Source organism: Acartia tonsa, chromosome 10, assembly GCF_053477335.1.
Source record: "Acartia tonsa isolate MP-2025a chromosome 10, ASM5347733v1, whole genome shotgun sequence".
In the NCBI taxonomy this organism is placed as follows: domain Eukaryota; kingdom Metazoa; phylum Arthropoda; class Copepoda; order Calanoida; family Acartiidae; genus Acartia; species Acartia tonsa.
The window spans coordinates 17,892,439-17,918,181 of NC_137269.1; the positions used below are offsets into that span (position 1 = coordinate 17,892,439).

Here is a 25,743-nt window from a genome sequence, read left to right on the forward strand (position 1 = left end):
ACGCACCTCTCAGTTTTACCTTTTATTTATCATTGAAAACATGCTTAATTTATGTGGTCTACAAAATTTAGTTATTTTACTGTTTTCAAAGTGAATAAGTAGAGCTATAATGCTTGAAATAAAGTTAAATTGCTTTTATTAATTTTAAAGGTGATTTTTTCTCAAAATGTATGTGCAATTTAACTGTGAAGAGATATTTGTATAGGCAAATTTTATATTCTAAATGTAAATTAATTAAAGGAAATGAGTATTTTTTTGTAAATACTACAAAAGATATAAGGATGTATGTTTTTTAATGATAGAGTCTGTCTGTCAACGACGTCCATGCTTTTTTTATTTTTTTTTTGAGGTGGGGGGGGGGGAGAATCCCATTCCCCAATCGACGTCCTTTCTGTCTGTACCAAAAGTTTTCATAACCATTGTTATAGTTTTAAGGATTAAAGTTATATTTGTAAATTACCAAATTATTAAATTTATCTTCTCGCTACCACTAGTAGAAAAGGAAAATGTTTAGTTACAAAATTTTTACTGAAGAATTTTAACTTTTCTTCAGAAAATATCAGGTACGAATATGCACAATTTGATAAAAACCATATGATGAAAATTTTGGTGTATAGTTTTTATATATGTATTTTTGAATAACAAATATGTTAACATATCTTGAATGGTAAAATATTTTACTTCTTGTATAATTTGTATACTAATTTCTGTTTTCCATGACTAGGGCATAACCGACAAGCTAATCAACAGACAGACCACGTATATAGAGCAGACACGCTGACAATTAATTATATTCTAATGGTGTCAAGGAAAGAAAATGTTATTGAAAATATTTAAATTTTTCCTAAACAATTTTAATTTTAATCAACACAATAAAAATTCTAATTATGTAGCTTCCAGAGAGAGAGGGATGGGAACATTGGATTGTAAATTATTTTTATACCCAAAGTATAACTTTATTAAGATGCTCATTCCTACGTTGGTTAAAAAATAGGTAATCCTTTTTTCCTTCGATAGGTCCTGTACCGTTTGTTCGCCCCATAGGGCCTAATGTATGGTCTAACAAAAAGTTTTAGAAACTAGTTTTAATCTTATAAGTTTTCTTTATAATATCCGCAGAGAGATGTCTATTTTCCATTAATTTCCATTATATTTCGCTTTCGAAGCCAATATGTTTGATTTTAAAGTTTTTAACTTTACTTTATTACACATAACCGTTCTTTTTCACCAAAAATTTAAGCAGCTATAGCTGCTCTATTCATGCATATATTTGTCCTTGTTAAAATGCATTCAAGGTGCAAGTTGTCCTTTGTATACAGTTTATTGCCTATTATTTAATATTTATAATCACAGGGCCATTTTTCAAGTTAATACTTATCAAGACAAGTTGATTTACCCCAGGAGAGAGTTGGATACCTACGCCATGAAAATTTGGTGCTTTCTGTTAAAAGTTCCTATTTTTTCTGCGGGAGGTGGGCATAACTCCTCCGGTGCTTCCCAGTTCTATATATAACCCAACATAAACTGCTCTAAAATAATAATTAAACAAGGATGACAACATCCATAAAAGCGAAGCACTAAACGGTACGACAAACGGACATTAACACTTGTACAGTGTCAGAACTGAATAATCATAATATAAATGTATAAGAGTCAAAGCAAAATTGTAAGTAAATTTGTTGAAAAACTGCTTGATTCAGGATAATGTTTATGGACATACGAACATTTTTAGAACTTAATTATAGAGTTGCTTCGCTGATTACATTATACTTTGTTGTCTCAGGAATCAATATACCAAAAATCAGATCAATCGGATGATTAGATCACAAAAAAATTTGTTGTTAAAAAAGTAAAAAAATCAACATGTTTAAAATGGACGTACGGACATTTTGGTGATGATTATAGAGTTGCTACGCTTTCTAAGTCGTACCTAACTACTAAAGGAATCACCATGCAAAATTTGAAATCGATAGGACAATTCTAACATGCCTAAATGAACGAAAAAAGCTGTCCGTTACGGAAGTACGGACGGACCGACCCTAATTATAGAAAAGCTTCGCTTTTAAAAATAAAGATTTATTCTACAAATAGCAGTTTAAGTGGATATTAAGGGATATAAGTTTTCCGGAATTTTAATGTAGGGAGTAGATTTGAAATCTGCATCAAATTTTAAGGATTTTTTGGTGCTTGCTTACATGTGAAGACCGGAGCACCGTTATGTCCCCATGAAAACACTTCTGATATATTCTCCTTAAGACTACCTGTTCAGGGATACATCAATTACTAAAATCAGTCAATAAATAAGGAAATTATGCTCCAAAACATGAATATCCCTGTTATAAGGTTTCCCCTCTGGTATACTGGATTTACTTGATTTACCTCACTCAACTTTCTGGCGTGTTGTACAGTGAAAAAACTACCCCCCCCCCCCCTTATTTTTGATTTTCTTCAAAATTAAGGGGGGGTTAAGTCTTTGCCTTGCCTTGCTTTTTTCCTCCTTGCCGTTTTCCAGACATAAAAAACTACCCCCCCTTATTTTTGATTTTTGTCAAAACTAAGCGGGGGGGGGGGGGGTTTCGGTGCTCCAGTCTACCACATGTAAGCAAGTACCTAATTATAAAATTCGTTTTTTGTAAAATTCTTTATCTAAAAGCGGAAATACATTTTAAGTTAATTAATTTTGACCAATAGGATTGGTGGATTTTAAACTACCTGCGCTCTAATTGGTTGAATGATGTACGACATCCAATCAGAGCGCAGATTTTTTAAATCCACCAATCACGGATGCCAAAATTAATTAACTTAATTTGTATTTCCGCTTTTAGATAAAGAATTATAGAAAAAACGAAATTTATAAAAAATCCTTAAAATTTGATGCAGATTTCAAATCTACTCCCTACATTACAATTCCGGAAAACTTATATCTCTTAGTGGATATGCCGAATTCTTATTTCAAATTAAAATAAGAAAAATTACTTGTTTGGTGTATATTCAAAAGAATTTTTTATCTGACATGGGGTTGAGCTTGCCCCTTCCTTCACCAAATGACAAAGATTAAAACCTGCCCCGGACCCATGCTTCAATAAACTTCCATGAAAATTTTCAACTGATCGGTTCTTTCATTTTAGATATCTTACTTGACATACACACAGCTTTATCTTAGGAATCATGTTAGTTTAAAGTTAATTTTTTGGTATCACCGCAAAAGATATACATAGAGCTGCTTTGCTCTAAAATGTAGAAATCTATGTCAAACAGGCTTGGTGGTCAAAGTGCTATACCTACTATTATGGTGAACCTTCACATGTTTCACAACATTTAATTTCCTGTACCGCCTTATAAAACCATCTTAGATCCTATGTAAAGCTTCAATAAAATGGAGAATTCAATCGGTTCAGTAGTTATCAAAGTCTATTTATTTGTTTCATCATTAAACAATGAGCACGAGCAGGCACCCCGATTAATTCTGTTTTCTATTGTGGCTTTTTGCGAATTTAGAAATAAATTTGGATTTTGAAATAAGCGGAAATGACCGCACACCCATATTATTTTGTATTGTTTAATACTAGTTTTGTCTACTTAAGTTTAGAATGTAAGGATTATGGCATTAAAAAATAGATATTTAAATTATTTCTAATTTATCAAAGAATAATATATATTCTCCTGCTTTAATTGTTGTCAACAAAAACTAATTTTATGTTTGAAAGAAAAAAATTTAAGATGCAAATTTTTCTCAAATGTCCAATCCCTAAATTTTATTGGTTATGTAATGAGGCATAAATTTTTACATTGTCTAATTTCTTATTGTTTATCAATGTTGTAGTATTATAAGCGCAGCAACTTTCTAATTGTTTCGGATAAATGTTCAAAATGTCAAAATCTTTTTTTATTTCTTTTTAATTTTTATTAAGGGTGTGTTTTTCTTTACACTTAACATCTGTCGAGGTTACTGAACCCTGCTGGGCCTTTACCTGCGATGCCCTAACACATCGGGGCTACCCTGAACTACAAACAAAAATCACGAAAACTACTACTCCATTTTTTTGTTGCTATAAGTAACCTCATTTATGTAATGAAAAAATTTTGACATAAACCGTGTATGTTTCTAAAAATAGAAATAGGAGAGAAGAACTATAGTGTGAACCCCTTTTTCGTAAATCTGACAAAGGAACTCCTCCAGCTGACAAAAAACTTTAAAATATATAATTTCTAGAAAGCTAACTTTATATTAAGGAATTCAACAATTCATAGCTAACTTATTAAAGGATTTGTTGTCTTAACCATGACACTTTGGTTAAGTATGACTTCCGAATTTGCGGGAAGTTCTAGAGATCTTAGTTTGACGGACAAAAACCCCCAATACCAGGAACCATCAAGTTTCAACAGCAGGTTTGAGTATAGATTTATTGATACAAACTATTTCAAAGTCCTGAAATTACAAAATCAATTAATACAAAATTCCAGTTTTTATAACCACGTAATATTATTTGTTTTTTAAAATCTTTTTTTCTACTGTTAAGAATCTTTGGGTACTTTGGCTTTAAAGGAAAATTATTTGGTTTAATAGATCATTGTTAAATGCAAAAATAAAGGCACAAATAAATTACTAAAACATAATAATTGAATCATAATAAAGTTTCATGTTTAGCTGGCTAAAGCCTTTTAAACTTAATAAATTCGTCCTATACGCCATTCAATTTAAATAAAATGAACAAAATCTACCTGATGTTCTTATGGTTTAAAGCCCCTGGTATACTAGGGTTGTTCACGCACTATGAGACCAATGATAGGCCCAAATTTGTTCTCCGAAATCTTCATCCACTCACATATCATTCAAAAGTAAAGAACGTGGACACATCAAAACATAAACAACATTCATGCCGCGTCTCTTTAGAAAAGGAAAGTCAAACAAAGACAAAGACAAAGACATTTGCGCTGAATTTGAATTTTGAATAAGGAATTAATTTCGATCTTGATAAACACAAAGCTTCCTCGAAAAGAGGTTAAGACATTTGTAATATGCTTTACACTATACTAGAAAATAAATTTTAACACGATATAATTTACGTGAGAAAAGCTTTATCTTAAGAAATGCGACTATTTACAGCTGACTCGTTATATGAACAAAATGAAAAAAATATGCCCTTTCCTCTTACACATGTGTGTACAGTGTATACACAGTACAACGCTAGGTCCTGTTGAAAACGTAATGAACGTACTGTTGTATTGCTATTTGTTGTTATTTTATTAGTAGCGAAGCTACTCTATAATTCGAAATGTCCGTCCGTCTGTCCGTCTGTCCGTCCGTCTGTCCGTCCGTCTGAGACAAAGTGGGGGAAACGTGATTTTCTCGGCTCCTATAAAAGATAGACAGCTAAAAATTTTAGTGAAGATTCTCATAACATATGCCCATCTAATCTATACATTGTTTTGTCCACCTGTCTATTATTTGGGGTGCTAGATCGATTCCTAGATTTTCATGTTTTCTTGATTTTCTCCACTCCTTTCTAAGATAATGGGCTGAAATTTTCAGGGATTGCTTAGAATTACATTCTACATAAGTTCCTTAAGCTTTATTGCGATTTATATATTAATTGGGGTGCTAGATCGATTCCTAGATTTTTAGGTTTTCTATGGTTTTTTCGATTCCTATTCAGGATTGGCGGCTTAAATTATCAGGGATTGAATATGCTCATATTCTACATATTTTTATCAAGTTTCATTAAGATTTGTCTATAAATTGCGGTGCTAGATCGATTCCTAGATTTTTAAATTTTTGTGATTTTTAAGGTTGCGTGATTTTTACGGTTTTTTGATTTCTTTATTTTATCAAGATTAATGTTTATTGTATGACACTGCTTTATAGTAATTTTTCCTGATATCCATTCATAATTTTTCAGCTTCGCTACTTATGGATGTTGTCATCCTTGTTTTTATATAATTTATTTCGAGGTAATCATCAAACAAATTATGAATTTATGTATTTTAAATGTTTATAATAGATACGAATTACGAATTAAAGATTATAAATCATGTACATTTGAAGTCTGAGATATTATTTTTTTGTTTTAATAGAAACTCAAGAAAAAAATATAATTTTATTAACTTGAATTTATAAAGGGATTTTTATTATTTTACAACGATTGCAATAGATAAAGCATATTTATTATTAATGCACAGATAAAACATAGATGTGAAACAACAATATGAAGGCAGTACTTCATGTGATGGACTTGATTCGAGTAAAAGTTGAAAGAACAGCTCTAGTTAACTCTAATGAAAAAACTAGAAAACTTCAGTTTAATTCAACCAATGAGATTTCGTGTATGCTCCGATGCGATTCATTTATTGGCTCAATCAGACATTACCTCTCTTTCTTAGTACCTTTATTTTTCTAAATGAAGATTTTTAATACAAGCATAACTTATTTACCTATAAATATGTTACGCTACTTATCAGAATAACGTCCTTGATTAATGTAAATGAATATTTGTTGAAAATCGTCATAGTTTATGAGAATTCTGTTGCATGTTTTAAAACTTTAAACTTGAAATTCTAAAAGTTTTTTCGGATTTGCAGGAAAAGGTCTAAATGTATTGTACATATATCTTGTTTTTAATATCTCCTAAATAATATTAATTTTTGTATAGATTGTCCAATCCATACAACTGTCCGCACGTAACAAAACGGACTGACTGACGAATGGACAAATAAAAAAGGGTATCTTTTCTACTTAAAATACAAATTGGTTTAAGGTAATTGAGATATTGGAAATGTCGTTTATAGTGAAATGGAAAGTTTTGTTTAATAATTTTGCTAGCTTGTCATTGATGAGTAGTTTTTTTTGTCATACTTGTTCTTGTTTTACAGACAAAATGAATAGCAAAGGAGAATCAAATCCAAGTGACTCAGAGTTGGGGGTTCGAAACCCTGCATTTACAGATGAGGTAGATGGAACATTAACAAAAAGAAGAAAGTTATCAGTTGATACAAGGTAAAGTTTGAAATTTGTCTATGGCCACTGGCAAACTTTAAGGAGAAATAAAGGTATTGGTCAGGCTTAGTTTAGGTTCAGCAATATTAGGAATGCCCAGCAGGGTTAAAGCCATACTATCAATCTATCTATCAATTTAATCATCCATAAATTTATCTACTTATCTATTAATACACCTACATATTTTATCTATTATATGTCTGTGTGTCTATGTATCTATATGGTTCTCCTTTACAGTGAAGCTCCATAAAAGTCCAACAAAGGAAAGGTTTTTAACTAATTGAAGAAGGGTACATTTACCCTGCTATGATAAATCAACCCAGAAAAAAATTGCCCCGTCAGAAAAAATGTCTTTAAAACTAAACTGGGAAGTGGAACTTACTCCCCTCTTCCCTTCCCTCAAGTGTCTCTAGAGGCGAAGCCGCTAGTATGTATAATATTTCAGTGAATATGTGCCCGCATCCCAAGTACCTGACAACAGCCCTAATAGGTTCCAGAAAAAGGACATGGAAGGAATGAACAGTTTCCATTATATTTAACATTAAATATTTTAGACTCTCTCTCCCCCCCCCCCCCCTTACCACTTCAGTCTGCTTAGTGTTGTAGTTGTGTTGAATTTTAGCATATCAGGCGAATGACATTAATGACACCAAAATTCAAAATTTTCTTATATTGGATTTTTTAATTATTTTGTTATTAATGAAAGCTAAATTTTACAGTTACAGGAGGGGAAGGAGGGTGTTAGATTCCCATGTGTCAATTAAAATGGAAACTGTCCTTCAAAGGAACCTTTATTGGAGTGAAGATTGAAAATTTTTGGAATTCAATTGGAAGCGCGATCAAGGAAAATTTTCTTTTTAACAAATATTTGAAGAAGTGGTGTTACATAAAAATACAAATTGTTGTTTATAAAATGATAAATCGAATAAGATCCTGTTCAACCTAGAAGTATTCAGGTGACATACAATATTGACATCATGGATGTTTTAAAGTCGTCACGGCAGACATATAAAAAAAACATGTCTCTTTGTGTGTCTGTTAAGTATCTCGCTGACTACTGAACCGATATGGTTCTTTTTTTTACAGTGAAGGTTTATAAATATTTCGAGAGAGATCACCTCCAATCTCCCAAAATTAATCGCTAGAAAAAATACAAAAATTTCTACAAAATAAAATATTAGAGTGTTGACTTCTTCCTCCCTCTCTTTTGTCATGTAGATGCTAGTATGAATTAAATACAACTAAAAAGGGTACTAAAAACTAATATCTACCATTAAAGATTATTCAATTGTTGATTAGAGTTCTTATATAATTAATTTTCAGAAAGCCTCATAAATTATAAAACTCGTGTTGTCCAAGAAAAGTTTAGCAGAATTATAAAATATGCCCTCAGATTTTTAAAAAGGGGGGGGGCGAAAGTGACACTTTTTGAAACCAAAACTAAGAGTCAACAAAGGAACTCAACTAAAAAAAGGGTTACAGGTCTGAGATTTTGCATGGCAGTTGCTTTATAGGGGTACAATATGGAACTGTGAAGAAACGGCGGCGCAACCGCCGAAAACCGCCGTTTCCCGCCGTAATTTTTGTTGCCTTTTCTCGGCGGTTTTCGGCGGTTGCGCCGCCGTTTCTTCACAGTTCCATATTGTACCCCTATAAAGCAACTGCCATGCAAAATGTCAGACCTGTAACTCTTTTTTTAGTTGAGTTCCTTTGACATTTAGTTTTGGTTTCAAAAAGTGTCACTTCCGCCCCCCCCCTTTTGAGTAAATAGACTTCAGACAACTTCTAGTGTTTCATAACTTCCGTATAATTTATCAAAACGTCAAAAATCTTGAAAATTTCTCGGTTCTTGACTTCAGGGGCCCATATGGAACCTTGAAACTCGTTTTAGACTATGTGTTGCGCTGATAATCCTATCTTAATCTTCATGCCATTTTTAACAAGGTATTAAACGTTGTTCTAGCTCAACTGTGGCCCAAATGAGAGCCGCCGTGTCAAAGGGTAACTTGAAAGATGGGTTAATTTGGATCCTGCGGTTACTCACGTCCTTAAAGGACGCCTGAAAGAAATACCACGCTTTAACTGCTGAAAGACTGCCACAAGTAGACCCAATACCCAAAAATTTAAAGCCTTCAGCTTCAATAACAAAAAAGTTCTAGGCATTTCAAAGCAGTTTTTTATGTACAATGAAATTTTTAAAAGATTTCCAATGCTCATAAAAAAAACAATATTAAATTACGTCGCCTAGACACAAAATTATAACCTTATCTTTGTCAGAAACTTAGATTGCCTGTAACTGATTACATTTTTATAATAAAAACACCACATTTCATACTCAAAATCTATGAAAAAATTCGATTTAAATTGCATTTGTAAACGAAAATCATAGCGGAAACAAAGGGGTAAACTAATACAAGCTCAGCTGTGATTGGTTGCTTAGCTGATTCAGCCTTCTGATTGGCTACAGTACACTCGGTACAACGCAAGTTAAACTTAATTTTTTTTAATGATTTTGACTATAAAAATGGGTATTTTTATTGTAAAAATATAATTAGTTACTGGCAATCTAAATTTATGACAAAAATAAGCTTATAATTTTGTTTCTAGACCACGTAGTTTAATTTCAAAAGAAGGCGTATCAACTTTTTCACTTTTTATTTAAGATAGCTAGCCGGTTCTTTTAGTAAGTAGTAGATGTAAAATTTTTGATAGAATTCAGATATGCAATCGGTTTTTTTGTAGACCTCTTATTTTTTAAGTAATTTAAGTTTTTTTAAAAAATAATTAAGTCGGTTTTAAGGTACTAAAACGCAACAAAATAAAAGAAGAAAATGGCCAGTATGAACAAAAATAGTAAGATCTTTAATTTGACACCTTACTTTTAAAATTCTGTTGAGTAAGTATTGAAGAAATCAATTTTTTTAACCTCGGTTTAATCAAAACTTTGAAGTAAAATATAATCTCCCACAGGCATAAAAAATATGGGTTCATATATACCTTTAGAATCAGAAAAATATTACGAATCCATTGTAAGCAAAATTGAAAAAAGTAAAAAAATAAAAATAATAAAAATGGCCTAACGTTTATTTTTACAGGTAACACTTAATTGTAACTATTAAACTAGCCAATCACAAGTCTCAAAAATTGACTAATCGGGAAGCTTAACCTCAAAACCTCAACCAATAGAATTGACAAAAAAAAGGATAATGTTCATAGAATATATACAATAGATACTACAATGAAAATAGTGATACTTACATAACATGTAAAGAACGAAAAATTATGAACAAATATGCTTCAATCTGTTTATAAACTTCAAAACAATGCAGTTAAAAATGCTTTATTGTTTCTTGTGTTTAAAAAATATCTGTTACATTGTATGTATATTTATTTAGGTTTATTTCAAGTTTCAAGTTTTCAAGTTGTTCAACCCTTTAAAGCCAAAAATTATGATTCTTAAAATAAACTTATATTTTTTATTATAGTTTTATAAAACTTTTTCAATTTAGCTTACAATGGATTCATAATATTTTTCTGATTCTAAAGTTATATATGAACCCATATTTTTTATGCCTGTGGAAGATTATATTTTACTTCAAAGTTTTGATTAAACCGAGGTTAAAAAAATTGGTTTTTTTCAATAATTACTCAACAGAATTTTAAAAGTAAGGTGTCAAATTAAAGATCTTACTATTTTTGTTCATACTGGCCATTTTCTTCTTTCATTTTGTTGCGTTTTAGTACCTTAAAACCGACTTAATTATTTTTAAAAAAAACTTAAATTACTTTAAAAAATAAGAGGTCTACAAAAAAACCGATTGCATATCTGAATTCTATGAAAAATTTTACATCTACTACTTACTAAAAGAACCGGCTAGCTATCTTAAATAAAAAGTGAAAAAGTTGATACACCTTCTTTCTAACATTAGCATTAAAATTCTTTCAAAATTTTCATTGTACATAAAATGTCATTTTAAAATGCCTAGAACTTTTTTGTTATAGAAGCTGAAGGCTTTGAATTTGGGGTATTGGGTCTACTTGTGGCAGTCTTTCAGCAGTTAAAGCGTGGTATTTCTTGCAGGCTTCCTTTAAGGAGATGTGGCCTCCCAGCAGCCCCGATCTAAATCCAATGGACCAATAGACGCGCCCATACCAAAAAGACCTCTCTCATTGCTCCTATTGTGGAGAACTTCGCCTGCTTGGACAGGGACATGGTGACCTGAGCTTGATCTTTAAATCGTTTATAGGTGATTTAAACTGGGGCGATTCATTCAGCGCACCATCAAATGATTAAATACCAATCTTTAAATCGAATTTGCATGGGCGATTTGGCGCGTCCAGTGGCGCGGGACCGGCGCGGCAATGCCACTCACCGAGTGGCATTGCCGAACCAAATCGGGGTGATTTATTTAATAAATAAATATTTTTTTTTAATTACTTTAATATTTTATTGCAAAACTATCGTGAAAACATTTTTATAGTTATTTTTAAAATAAATTATATATTAATGTTTTATATAAAATACCTTACTGACACGGCATTTTATATAAAATACCTTACTGACACTGCTTAAGTAATAAAGTTGTACTGGCGCGGATCGATATTTTAGTGAGTGCGCAAGCGATTTAACAACACCGCGCCGAAAATCTTTTAAAAATCAGGTGCGCTGTGGCTTACCACCAGCGCACCTACGGTTCACCTCTGAATCGCCCCGATTCAGCGCACCATAAAAACGATTTAAAGATCAAGCTCAGGGTCGGCGGGCGGTTCAGGGGGCGGGTAGAGGCGGTGATTAAGGCTTGCGGCGATTTTATTGAATAATCTAATAGTCATATACAAAGTTTGCTTACCAGTTTTTAAAATTCAATAAAATATTTAAAATTGACGATTTTATGTTTATTTGTTTAAAGATAAGAAAAAGTCCGGATTTATGTGGCGCACCCTGTATATTAACGTTTCCTTATTCGTTGGCATAACCACTTTGAGGACTTTTATGGAATTTTGAATGGTTGGTTCAAAAGTTGAGTGTTCAAATATTTCAACCGTTAATTATAATCTACAGAAGGGATAATATTCTGTATTATCATTGGAAATTTACATCAATTTATTGACCATTGTCTTATCCTTTAGATCTCTAACTATCCATGCTTCTATTTTCTGTTAGGAAGGGGATATTGGACTCTAAATTATACTGGTACCCAAAATTTATTAACCACGGTATCTTATTCTTCGAATAAAAACATTTGGTACTTTTATTGAATTGTGATTGGTTGGTTCCAGACTAGTAGTGTCAAACTTTTTAACCAATGATTCTTATCTAAAGGTGGAGTAATTTTGCTTCAATTACCAAATTATCGTATATTGTCTTATCCCATTAGAACCCTGCTAACTGTGTTCAATTACTTAAGAGAATAGAAGGACAAATTGGATGAAATAGTTTTGAAAACAAATAGTACAAAGAATTAAAATTTTGTAGCTGGAGTGGTGTGTTGTTTAGGCTCATTTTTTTCTAAACCATGCGGCTTTGAGCGAGGCAGTGGTTAATTTAAGCGGTGCGGCTAAATGCGGTTACCTAGCCCTATTAAAAACACAATTTTAGATTTTAAGCGCCTTTTCAATGAAACAACATAACTTCTTTTAAAGCAAACAAAAAACTGCACCATATTAACATAAATAAAAATATAAAACGGAGAGAAACAGCAAAGATAGTGTAGTTAGTGTATAATATACTGAATTGGGCCAGAAATATAAATCATTATTGCAGTAGACTATACCTTTAAGTTTCAAATATTTAGGATAACTCTAACATGCTTCAATTTATAATTCTCAAGCTGAAATATATAAATGCTTTGCTGTCAGAAATATAAAATTATACATAACATTATGTATAATAATGTAAAACTTTTGAAGAATATTTAGAATAATTTTGCCGTAGGGATTAATATTTTAGAGAGATTTTACAGTAACCCACTTTCATAAATCTTGCAGATGTCATTTTGTTTCAACATTAGTAACAAAAACAATTTTGTCCAGAAGTAGCACAGCAGAAATAAAGAATCAATCAGAGAAAAACACTCCCCTCCCCCATCCCCATAGTTTTAAATACTTTAGGTTAATGTTAATGTTAATGTCGTGTGGGTGAGTTGCACCTGGACTGAACAGTCAACTTGTCAACTCAAGGCCAGACTCTTGGTCCTTCACCTCATACCCGTAGTACAGTACATTACAGACAACCAACCCTTTGATTGCACGATCTTTGTCTGGAGATCCTAACTGTGCATGGTAATGAGTTGCGCCTGTTTGGGGCCAAGGCATTCCCCCTACTCTGCATTTTTATATGTCCTGTGCCGAACAATGCAGGTAGGTACCATTATTAACGTCTTTGGTATGACGCGGATTCGAGTTGCATCCTTCCCAACAGTTTCCTTGACACTTTAATTAGAACCTGTGGGTAATTTACAAGTCAAACTTAAGGGTGGAGAGTTAAGGTTTCGTGATTTTTTGGTCACGGTGTTATTGCGACAATTAATGCAACCAAAGCATGAACGTGACGCTGTATCAGCAATGACTGAAGCCACATCAAATCCTAGGGACTTTTCAATGCAACCTAGGATCTAACATGACTCCTAGTCGTTGAACTAACTAACGCCACTAATACACTAGTGAGCTACTACACAATGCTAGTCCACAAGGACTTTTCAATCAACCTATGACCTTACAGCGTTTTTCGATCAATAGTGCACCATGCCAAGGACCACCCATGCATACCTGATTTAGGGCTAAGGCTTCCCCCCTACTCTTACTCCAATCTCTAACGCCTGAAAGAGCAGCAGTAGGTACTAATTTTACATCTTTAGTATTGATGCGGTCTGGGGACTCGAACCCGACACCTCCCCAACAGATAGGCGGAAGTTAAACCACTCTGAGCCATATCTGCGGGTTAAATACTTTAGGTTAGACAATTAATTAATTATCCAGAATAAACCCCCCCCCCCCCCTAAGAAAAGCTTTGACTTCTGACGCTATTCTTATGATATCATAATAACTAGATATTGTTTTTTATTGTTAATAAAATTACAGCATAAATTTAGCAGGTTAGCTAAGCTGCTAGAATAATGTAAAATCATTGAATTCAATTGTTAAAAATCTAAAATTCATCATACGCTTTTCATTAAATATCAGAATTTCATTATTAAAATTAAGTTTAGGGATTATGATTGTATAAAAGTAACAGGATGTTTGTCCATCTGTTTAGGTGTAGAAAAGGGATCAATATGGTTTTTCTTATACATTCAGGGAAACTTTATTTTGGGGTTGGGTACCTCCACCCTCCGTTTCATTTTTTTTTACAAGAAACGAGAATTATTTAAAAACTTTTCAGAAATTTTTGTCTTTATCACTGATAAATAATGCGCATTAGAAATTATTAAATGAATTTTATGAATGAACATTGAACAATAACACAAAATTTTTATTAAAGAAGGTGTATCAACTTTTTTTTTATAGCTAGCCGGTTCTTTTAGTAAGTAGTAGATGTAAAATTTTTCATAGAATTCAGATATGCAATCGGTTTTTTTTGTAGACCTCTTATTTTTTAAGTAATTTAAGTTTAAAAAAAAAATTAAGTCGATTTTAAGGTACTAAAATGCAACAAAAAAAAAGAAAGAAAATGGCCATTATGAACAAAAATAGTAAGATCTTTAATTTGACACCTTACTTTTTCAATTCTGTCAGGTAATTATTGAAAAAATCGATTTTTTAAAACCCACGAGAATAAAAACTTTGAACTCAATTTTATCATTTCACAAGTAAAAAAATATGGGTTCATATATACCTTTAGAATCAGAAAAATATTACGAATCCATTGTAAGCAAAATTGAAAAAAAAAGTTTACAATATAGTATATAAACTACAATAAAAGGAATTATATGAAAATATCATATTATATTGTACAGGCAACGTCTTAATTCTTGAATTGAGTATAAAAATGGGAAGGGGGTATAGAGGGGGTAAAGAGGGGGTAAAAAAGGGAAGACAATAGTGTTGCCTGAACAAAAAATACAATTGGCCATTTGTATATTTTTTTATTTTTTTACTTTTTTTCAATTTTGCTTACAATGGATTCGTAATTTTTTTCTGATTCTAAAGGTATATATGAACCCATGTTTTTTATGTCTGTTTGAGAAAATATTTAGGTCTAAAGTTTTTATTAAACTGAGGTTAAAAAAATAGATTTTTTCAATAATTACTCAACAGAATTTTAAAAGTAAGGTGTCAAATTAAAGATCTTACTATTTTTGTTCTTACTGGCCATTTTCTTCTTTTATTTTGTTGCGTTTTAGTACCTTAAAACCGACTTAATTATTTTTTAAAAAAACTTAAATTACTTAAAAAATAAGAGGTCTACAAAAAAAACGATTGCATATCTGAATTCTATGAAAAATTTTACATCTACTACTTACTAAAAGAACCGGCTAGCTCTAAAAAAAAAAGTTGATACACCTTCTTTTAAGCAAAATTACATTTTTTCGGTATTTATCCTTACTTAAACCCGCGTGGCTCAACACGTAGCAACATTAATAGCTTGAGTAAACAGGCCCAAAACAGGCGCAACTTATTACTATGCATAATTAGTACCTTTCAGACAAAGGTCGTGCATTCAAAGAGTTGGTTGTTTGATGGATGTTACTTAACCTAAAAAGGAGACATTTGGCTCCCCTTGGTTATCCTGGGTGTTTGGACCATGGCGATTGATTGTCATGGACAGCATCCTCGCCCGCATGAGGTAATTAAGAGAACGAATGTCCACCTTTGCAAAAATTAGGAATCCCAGAGATATAAAGGAACAATAAATTGGTGTAAATTTCAAATTATGATAAAAGTTTACCCTTTCTGTAGGTTTTAATTAATGGTGGAAAAGTTTTGACACTAATGGTTTGTACAACCCAAAGAATTTTTACCCAATTAAAGAGGTTTGGCTGTCATTATGATTTTAAGTCAACTGTTTCTCCTTATTTCTATCATCCTCCTATTATATATAGTAGTAAACGTTTTTTGTCTGTCCCGAAGGATCTCGCTAACCACTGAACCGATATTGTTCTCCTTTACAGTGAAGCTTCTTATATTTCCTGGGAAGGTTTTAAACTATTTTCAGAGAGTGTCTTCACCCCCCCCCCCAAAAAAAAAAATATTTTTTAACCATTTTGAAACTCAAATTTAATATGGGATGAGGTCGACTTTTCCCCCTCCTACCAGTGCGCCTAGAGGTTTCTAGGGACGTAGCCGCTATATTCTATACTTTAGGAAGTGTTATTTTTTAATGACATAAACTTAGAAACAATTTAGTTTTTTCTTCAGGTTTAACTTATGCTCGCTTCCAACAAAATATTAAAAAGAAAATTATAAAATTTCCAGAATTATAAAAAGCAATTTAACTATGCAGGAAGATTATTTAGCTTTAAACGGATTATTTAGGATAAGAAATATTATTATTTTCTAAAGAATAAATAGTACATATTTTCAATTTTCATGTTTATCTTTTAGAATATCCTAAAGATTTCAAATTGCAGGGTTGATTCTATTCTATAGTAGCGAATTCTTCAGAATAAATATGTATTTTTTTCATTTTAAGTACCTCCTTTAACAACACTTTGATAATTATTTTGTTCTTTCATATGGAAGATATATATTGAAGATTACATTACCTACTGCCGGACCAGACAACCAACCAGTCCTACAGATTCAGGTACATGTAAATGGAAGCTATTCTTTCACCAAATTCAAAAATGATACTACTGATTTTGAGTATCAAATAATAATTAAACAGATTTAACTATTTTCTTTAACCTATATCTAAAGATAAAAATTTATTGTTTAAAAGCTAACAATTAAAGCTAAATAATGTTTTTAGTGTTATTAATTCTATTTATCCTGTACAATGCATATTTTATATCAGCAATTGTATATAAAACTACATATCTAAACACACCTCTAGGAAAGTCTTCAAAAGTTTTTTTAAATCCTAGCGTTGCTGCGCTACTTCAAATAAAACAAGGACAATAATAGTCGAAGTGACACAGTGATTTTCTCAGCTGCTATTTAAGATAGATTACTGATAACAGACTTTTTCCGTATATACATTAAGATATATAAGTTGGAAAGAATTTTAATGTTAGAGGGAGATTTGAAATCTGCATCAAATTTTAAGGATTTTTTATAAAATTCGTTTTTTGTATAATTCTTTATCTAAAAGCGGAAATACAATTTAAGTTAATTAATTTTAAAATCTGTAATTGGTGGATTGAAAATTATCTTCGCTCTAATATGAGAAGCTTAAGTGTCGCACATCATTCAACCAATTAGAGCGCAGGTAGTTTCTAATTCACCTATCATATTGTTTAAAATTTATAAACTTAAATTGTATTTCCGCTTTTAGATAAATAACTATACAAAAAACGAATTTCATAAAAAATCCTTGAAATTTAATACAGATTTCAAATCTCCCTCTAACATTAAAATTCCTTCCAACTTATATATCCTAATATACATGCTTCTCTACTTATTTTTGTTGTCTTCCTTTTTATTTTCAACGTCCATACAATATAAAGGCGATGTTGCTTGGTTTTGATATAAAGAAGTGAAAACCTTACTTTTAGAATAGTTATTTTTCGCATCATATTATAGAAAGCTCTCTATAGATAGTAAAAAAGAAGAATTATAAGATTAATTCCAGTTTTATTGGCCCCAAAGAGACCAAAAGCAAAAGCCAGCAAATTTTTTTATTTGAGAAAATATTTTATAATAGCATGCGATATATGAGTTTTCAATATGACTTAGAACCGCTTTTGGTAAAGATTATTTTAACTCTTGAAGACTTGATTAAATATAGAATGGTGTGATGATGTTGGATTTCTAATAATACTCACAGTCATTGTATACTCAGGTTAGTTACACCTTATTTTAGGCTTATTTAGGCAGCTCCTACCAATAACGAAATTAATTCGGAAAAAAAATCACGAAACCTATACGTATTTTTCAGCTGTCGTTGGGGGGCAACACATCGTAAAATTGACGATATCTCCATTTGCCCCCCAAATATTATTTTAGATTTATTTTGCTTGTTGGTTATACCTATTTCTGTTATTTAGGGATCTTAATGAACATTAACTTATGAAATTATTTGTAGAAAAGTTTAGACATTGATAGTTAAAGAAACCTATACAGATATGATGATAAGTTGTATAATGGCTGTTCTTTCAGCTAGATGTTGTTTATTTTTAATGGCCAATCCTTAAAAAGCATTGACGTGCGGAAGGGGTTGTCAACACCTTCCTTGATATTGAAATTTGTAGGCCTATATTTCCTTTTTTGTTTTTTATCAATGATTCCTCCATTCCCTCCCCCCGCCTGTCTTCGTCGCCCTTTACAGATAATAAAAGAAGTTACGCTATCTACATTAATTTATGAAATAATATATTTTGTTTAATATTTTTGCGAAGATCTATATATTTCCGTTTGACAATCTATATGTGATTGCGTAATGAAAAATGTGATTTATTGGCTGCTTTTTAATAGACAGTTTATATTTTAGGTCAAGATTCCCTGTACCTTTGGGCTAATTAAGCATCCATTATACAACTTACTTTTTCTGACAGTGTGTCGGTTACGCTACAAAAAATGTATATTTCAATATGCAATGTTTCGTGATTGTCAATTTTTTATCTTTGCCTATCCCTTGTTTTTTTCAACCACACTGTACATCTGATAATTAACTCACTTAGTCCGTTTGTCCATTCATGATTTATTTGTGCTCCACTACTTATAGATGTTATCATTCTTATTTTCATAAAATATGTAAATATGAAGAATACATGATAATCTTGGTAATAATGAAAAAGCCAGGAATAAAGGAACATTTATAACTAAAACAATTAAAAACATTACTACAATCCGTGGCATGCCATAGGGGGGTATATAGGAGTGTAAACAGACACCCCCTTAAATTAAAAATTGGTAGTGGCAGCCTTTTCCGTTTTTTCATCCCCAATGATTTCACATCCCCATTAAAGAATCGCTCTGCACGCCATTTAATACAATCATTAATCATTAAAACTTGTTAGTTTTTTTAAATCACCCTTCAATCTTTATTAGATTCTGTCGAAATAAGCTATTTAGTTCAAGATAACATTATGAAAAAATCAGAAAAGCTGCTCTTCAAAACTTTTTTGGTTAATGGCAAAAATATTTAAAATGCTCTTCCACTTTTGACAGAAAGATTTTCTTCTCCAGAATTTTTGACAGATATTTTAAAGAAGTTAACATTTTTACATTTTGAGTAAACTTACAAATAATATTTCTGTGAAAATAATAGTTGAAAAGACTTTAATTCCATCGCTTTCAACGCCAGATATTAAATTTTAATATTTTACTTTCCTCATTTTTGTAAGCGGAGCCGCTTTATAATTCTTTAGGAGCTTCAACCTCAGCATTTAGAGATGGAAGGAGGGGATACATTTGCCCCCTCCCCCCTCCCACCCCCACTCGTTACAATTAAGAATATAACCAATATATGAACAATACCATATTCTAAGAGATCTTACTAAACATACACACAGTTAATGAAACCTCCCTTCTTTTTGATATAAGATTTTTGGAACACAGTAAAAGTGTCTGACTGATTATGACGTAACAAAAAAAATTAGCCAATGAGAGGCCTTTATTGACCAATGGTAAAATTTATAGTGGCCTCTCATTGGCTATTTTTTTGTTACGTCATAATCAATCAGACACTTTTACTGTGTTCGATTTTTGCCATTCGTTTGATTTTTTTGGATTTGGCATGCTTCGACTTATTGATGAAATAAAGATTTTCTGCTCATGAATGTTGTCATCCTAGTTCTAACAACATTGTTAGTGAAAGGAATTTAATAAATTTTAATTTTTGAACTAAACTGATAAATTTTAATATTGTCTATTAGAATTCTTATCTGTATATAGATCAAATATAATGTAGGACATCCATTTGAATTTACATTTAAAAGTTTAGTTTTACAAATTATTATAAATGGCTTAATGAATGCCCTTGGTTGGTACCAGTTTTAGGTAACAAGCGATTTAATTTGAAAAAAAATTTGGGTTTGTAATAAAAGATGAAAAAAAGATTAAAATGAATGAAAAGGAAATGTATAACATCAACAACAATTTTAAAAAAGATTATTCTTTTAAGACCCTAGTTTTAAAAAATCTTAATGCTTGTTGGTTAATCCTGGATGGTACCCATAAAATGTAAACTTGAAAGAACAATATAAGATTAAACCCATGTTCCATGAAATCTAATAACTGTTTTTGACTTTTTAATCTTTATTCTAACCAATTTTAGGTAGCAAAACTTAAAAAAGAACTTTTGTATTGAACTATGTTCTATAAATTTAAATCATCAAAGTCTTAATATTTTATAATGAGCTCAAAATAAGCTTATATTCATCCAGGGATTTATATAAGACAAGAATTATTGAAGCTTTTTGACCAACAAGCCTAGACGTCATACTTAGCTTTTAAACCCTAACTCAATGTAAACGCATACAATCACACAGACACCTATCTCAGCTTAGTTGCATAAATCATGTTTGTATCCTTGTGCTTGTTGGTTTGACCCCCCCCCCCCCCTGCATTTGTAGGGCTAGGACTCAGACTCCGATTATTTGCAATTAAAAAGGGGTGGTTTAAAGTGCTCAACCGGACATTTGCGTGAGAGCTCCAATTTTAAAGTTTTAGTAGCACAACGCAGTGAACTTTGTATCTTAAATGTCAAAATTTATGGCGCTCTTCATTACTGTTCCCGAGGGGGCAAGTAACACGCGCAAAAAATCCTCTATTAAATTTTATATTTTTAGGATTGATATATTTCCAGTTGGTAAAACCTTACTTCCCAAGAACAGTTGTCAAAATTATTTCTGAAAATTATGGTGAGTCAAACAAGGATATTTTCATATTAGTCAGAAGAAGATTAAAGTCCCTCCACAGATTATGACGTCATACGATAGAATAGCCAATGAGAGGCCAGTATACACTGTAATTGACAAATGGTAAAATTTATGCTGGCCATTGGTTATTATATAGTATGACGTCATAATCTGTGGAGGGACTTTAATCATCTTCTATTAGACGCATAGCAATCTTTAAAGAGCTATAGAAATGGAATAATTAAACACACAAAGACAATTATAATAATAAAAAAAACATTGTTTTTTAAGACAATTTATGATTTTATGAAAATAATTTTCTTAAATAAAAAATAATTGAATTTTTTCAGAAAATATACGGCAGAAGATTCCAGATTTTGTTTTCTACTTAGGTAAGCTTTATTACTTTTTTTTTATTAGCAAAGCGTTTCTATAATTAAAGCCTTGTATTATAGTAGGTCAGGAATAAGAGGTTTTCAGAGTTAATGATTTTTCAATGTTATAAACAAAAAAAAATATGTGTTTTTGCCTTAATAGCTCTTTAACCCCAAGACCGACGTGCCTTTCCTATTCAGTGACGCTTCTTATATGTCCTGGAAAGGTATTTTTATATTTTGTCATGTTAGTCAGTTATTAAATTATTCTCTGTATTTAAGTTGTTCTCAGCGCCCTAAATATCTACATCGTTGCTGACTGTTGGTATGAGCCAGTCAGACTATACTCCGCTCTTGGATTATATGTCTTCCTTGTTCTAGGTTTCATATTTTCTAAACATCCAGGTAAATAGATTTTCAATAGATTTGTAGAGTAAATGATAGATTTTGAGACTTATAGATAGATTGATAGGAAGTTTGATAGATAGATTAGATATACTGCTAGAAAAGATAGTGAGTTTGTTAGGTAAATTCAAAGGTTCATTGATAAATAGATTAAAGTAAAAATATATTGACACACATATTGATAGATGGATAAATTTAGATAGATACATAGAAAAAATGGATTTAATGATTGATAAATAGATTGATTTATGTTACTAGACAGACCAACAGTTGTATTTATTGATAAGTAGATTGATACATTTCTAAATAGATGATAGATGAATTGATTGATAGAGTTTTATTCAAATAGATCAATAAATAGATTTTATATTGATTAATAGATTGAAAAATACTTAAATGAAAGGTTTTAGATAAATAGATTTATATTATTATATGGATATATTGACAGTTATATAATTAAATTAACATTTTTTTTTAATTATATTTTTTCCAGGCTATGTAGTGTGGAGACACGTAGTTTGGGGTGTGTGTCTACAGTTTATATTTGGATGGTTTATCTTGAGATGGGAGGTGGGGAAAAATGTCTTCCAGTGTCTAGGCGATAAGGTAAGACTCACACAGGGTAAATAAATGTAAGATAAATTGGTTTACACATACAAATATGATAAACAAAGGTATCCCTTCTTAAATAATTAAAATAAAAGATAAAAAACTGCTGGTTTCCAGAGTCTCCATAGTTTTAGTTACGTCGTTTTTTTTTGGGGGGGGGGGGGTGGCAACGGTCTTTCCTGTCGACGTTTCTGGGCCAAAAAAAATTCATATTTTAATGGCGTTTATCACTGTTTGTTAGATTATTCTATGAAATGGTTAATCTAGAAACCATCTGTTCTACTCCTATACAAGGAACACTATTGACGACGAAATAATCAAGAATAATAATGTAACTGTAGTAAAATTTATACAGGAAACACATTTAATACAAGGATATAACAACTAACGATAAAATAAACTATGAAGAACTGTGTGGAAATTCGTCTTAATATGCAATAGATTCAATGGAAGGTCTCCTTGGATACAGGTTAAATTGAATCTAAACAAAAGAATAAAGTTACTAGATTGTATAGAGGGTCAGTGATCAACTAGTACTATTTCATTTAACATGGAATGATTCCATATATCAAAGCTAAGACAAGGAAAATGTCCCAGAGGTTTCATTTACAATTATCCCTCTATATTCTAATACCTCTTTTTAACTGCAATTAAATGAAAATAGAGACAACCCCGGCAAATAAAGAATAGATTCTTACCGGAAATTGCAGCTTAAGGTCTCACAAACAGCCAACCGAACATCTAAGGGCAGGAACACTTCTGCAGATGGTTGGTGGGGAGTACAAGGGTGACATGGTATACTTTTTACCGGATCTGGTTATGCAATTTAACTTTTTATTTGTTACTTATACCTATGTGTTGGTTATTAGTAGTGAAACTACTCTATTAATTTCTAATATATGAATATTAGACTAAAGAACCAGAACTATTCACTATGTTTTAATTAGATTGTGTTTTAACTTTAACCTAATTATCTATCTGCAAATAATAAGCAGCGCAACTATTCTAATAATGTTTAATATATGCAATATTAAACTAAGTAATAAGACTATTTATGATGTCTTAAATATTATTCTATTATTTATTTAAATTATTCTATTATCCTGTGACTGGTAGATTCATCTGAGGGGGGGGGGCGGCGCGGCACACAACTGGTCTATCGGCAGCTTCTAGGGCACACGGCAGCAGGCACACAAGTCCATATAATTCATCACGCGACATTTGCATGGATACAACACGATTAATCTAAAAATAGGAGCAAAGTTAAAAGGACACTCCTATATTATAAATCTCAACTCCAGCATTAAAGTTGGATTATTCTAAAAAGCCTATAACTGTGCGCTTTTAATCTATGTATTTCAATTCAGTAATTCATTGGTGTAAAACTTTTACATAATTTAGTACAGACTTTCCTTTTCTATTTACTATAATTATGACTAATGACTACGATAGCTTTAGAATGGCTTAGAGAGGGTAATTCCTACCTTTAAACCAGTCTTTAGCAGGGGTTCTATGAACTAGGGTCTATGCGACAGCATAACAGGTCCACTCTGAATAAATATTTTTCTATTATTAACTTAATACTTTTATGTCCAAGGAAAAGGAGAAGACATAAAAAAAAGGATTTGTAGTCTACTTTTATCTAGAATTTTGACAACATTCGTTTTAACTATTCAACATGAAATTATCTTTAAATTAAATGTAAATGTTATTTATTTAAATCAACATACCTATAATATGCCCAACATTTTTCACTAGAGAGACGCTTATTTAGTTGCGTCCGTTCACTCCAAGAATGTCCAAAGGAATGACGATAAATGGGCGTACAATAATTCATTTTTTCTGTTTATTTGAATTATTTTTAACTTTTCTTATACATTTTATTCTATTTTTACTTTTATTTACTCGTTTATTTATTTTGTCGAGATTTCTACTTTTAACATTTTAGTATATTTTTTTATTGCCGATATCTCCCTGGGAGGGAAAACTATTCTGTAAACAAAATTAAGAAGCTGAATTCACCAGTTTCTCCAAAATCATATAACACTGTTCACATAGCGATTCTAGAGCAAGAAACTTTAACTTTCAGCAATCAACAAACGAAAACTTCAGTCCTATGTAATTTTGGGTCCAGAATCATAATCTGTTAAAACTAAAATCCTATGTCTTCCTATTTGCAATAAAATCGCATTAAAATTGCAACAAATATTTGCGATACCTTATTTTCATCTTATAAGAAATAATAATCTATTTTGCTAAAACAAAAATTAAAGTTAACCATTTATCAAATACTTTCATATCTTTAAATTTGCAAAAAAAAAATATTTTTTTGCAGAATAATGCCATTTTTGTCAGCGATATAAAAAGTCTCCTAAAAAATAGATTGTTAGAAAAAAAAGTAAATGTAAGGATTATAATATGTTTTTCTGAAGTCATTTAATAAATTTATACAGTAAAAACCAGAATTGTGCAACTTATTTGAATGAAAAGCCAAAAAACGTAATTTGCAAAAAAATTGCAACCCCTAAATCACATAGAAAAATAAACTTTTAACCAATCTAAAGTAATATGTTTTAAAAAACATTAAAAAATATTAATCTTTTATTAAATGAAGTTTTTTTGAAAAGTTCTAATTAAATAGAACAGGGCAAAATAATTTTTTCAAAATGTAAACATACACTTAACTATGAATATTTCTATACTTTTTCTAAAACTTAAAAATCAAATTGTACTCAAAATCAATATTTTGTTTGTTAGATCTTCTTGTGGCGAGATTTTTAAATGTTACTTTTTCATACGTATTGAATAATCATAAAAAAAAAGAAAAAATTGCATTAAGCCGATTCAAATATATTAAATATTTCCTTATTAAGGCAGCAAAATAAAAAAAGGTGTAAAATAAAAATAATTTATTTTTATTTTTTAAGCTGTCTAACTTTTTAAAAAAAATCATAACACGATTTTTGCAAAAATAGATAATTTTTCATTAAAAGGAAGTTTTGTTTACTAAATCAGCTGTTATCAAAGAATATACAGTTTTCTTATGTTGGGCTAAGAATAGTAATTTCAAGGGATCGACAGCCGCACACAAGCCTCAAATTCCGCAGGTGTGCAAAATAAAGATTTTAATAAGGAGAATGGCTGTTAAGAAACATTTTTAGATATCCAGCTTAATTCTAAAGTTATAATATGACGATTTCACTGATGCTTACCCGCAGCTTCTAAACCCTGTTATTTCAATTAAAAACTATATTTATATTAATAAGATTAAGTTTGAAAATTGCACTAACATACTTGGATCATAAATTTAGATCGCACTCTCATTTCAATTGTGTGAAAAATGAAGTTATGCCCCCTGTTCCCTCCAAACAGTAATTATTTGGACGCCCCAAAAATAGAC

General features: G+C 31.0%; 1 protein-coding gene and 1 long non-coding RNA gene across 2 annotated transcripts in view; one reads left to right on the top strand and one right to left on the bottom strand.

Annotated features, from left to right (window-relative positions):
• LOC145329578 (putative transporter HI_0519) overlaps positions 1-25,743 on the top strand; it is a 73,391-nt gene that overhangs the window by 33,905 nt on the left and 13,743 nt on the right. The window contains 10 exon segments of the mRNA XM_080173855.1: positions 6,869-6,994; positions 7,440-7,504; positions 7,777-7,836; positions 16,407-16,434; positions 16,903-16,962; positions 17,860-17,936; positions 20,887-20,958; positions 21,306-21,347; positions 21,612-21,734; positions 22,228-22,340. Coding sequence (XP_080029981.1) covers positions 6,876-6,994; positions 7,440-7,504; positions 7,777-7,836; positions 16,407-16,434; positions 16,903-16,962; positions 17,860-17,936; positions 20,887-20,958; positions 21,306-21,347; positions 21,612-21,734; positions 22,228-22,340 — 759 coding nt within the window. The 5' untranslated portion in view covers positions 6,869-6,875.
• On the bottom strand, positions 22,676-24,215 carry LOC145330560 (uncharacterized). The gene is made up of 4 exons (XR_013883460.1): positions 24,074-24,215; positions 23,828-23,893; positions 23,042-23,588; positions 22,676-22,824 (listed from the first exon to the last, which is right to left on the bottom strand). It is a non-coding gene; the product is annotated as an uncharacterized LOC145330560 (long non-coding RNA).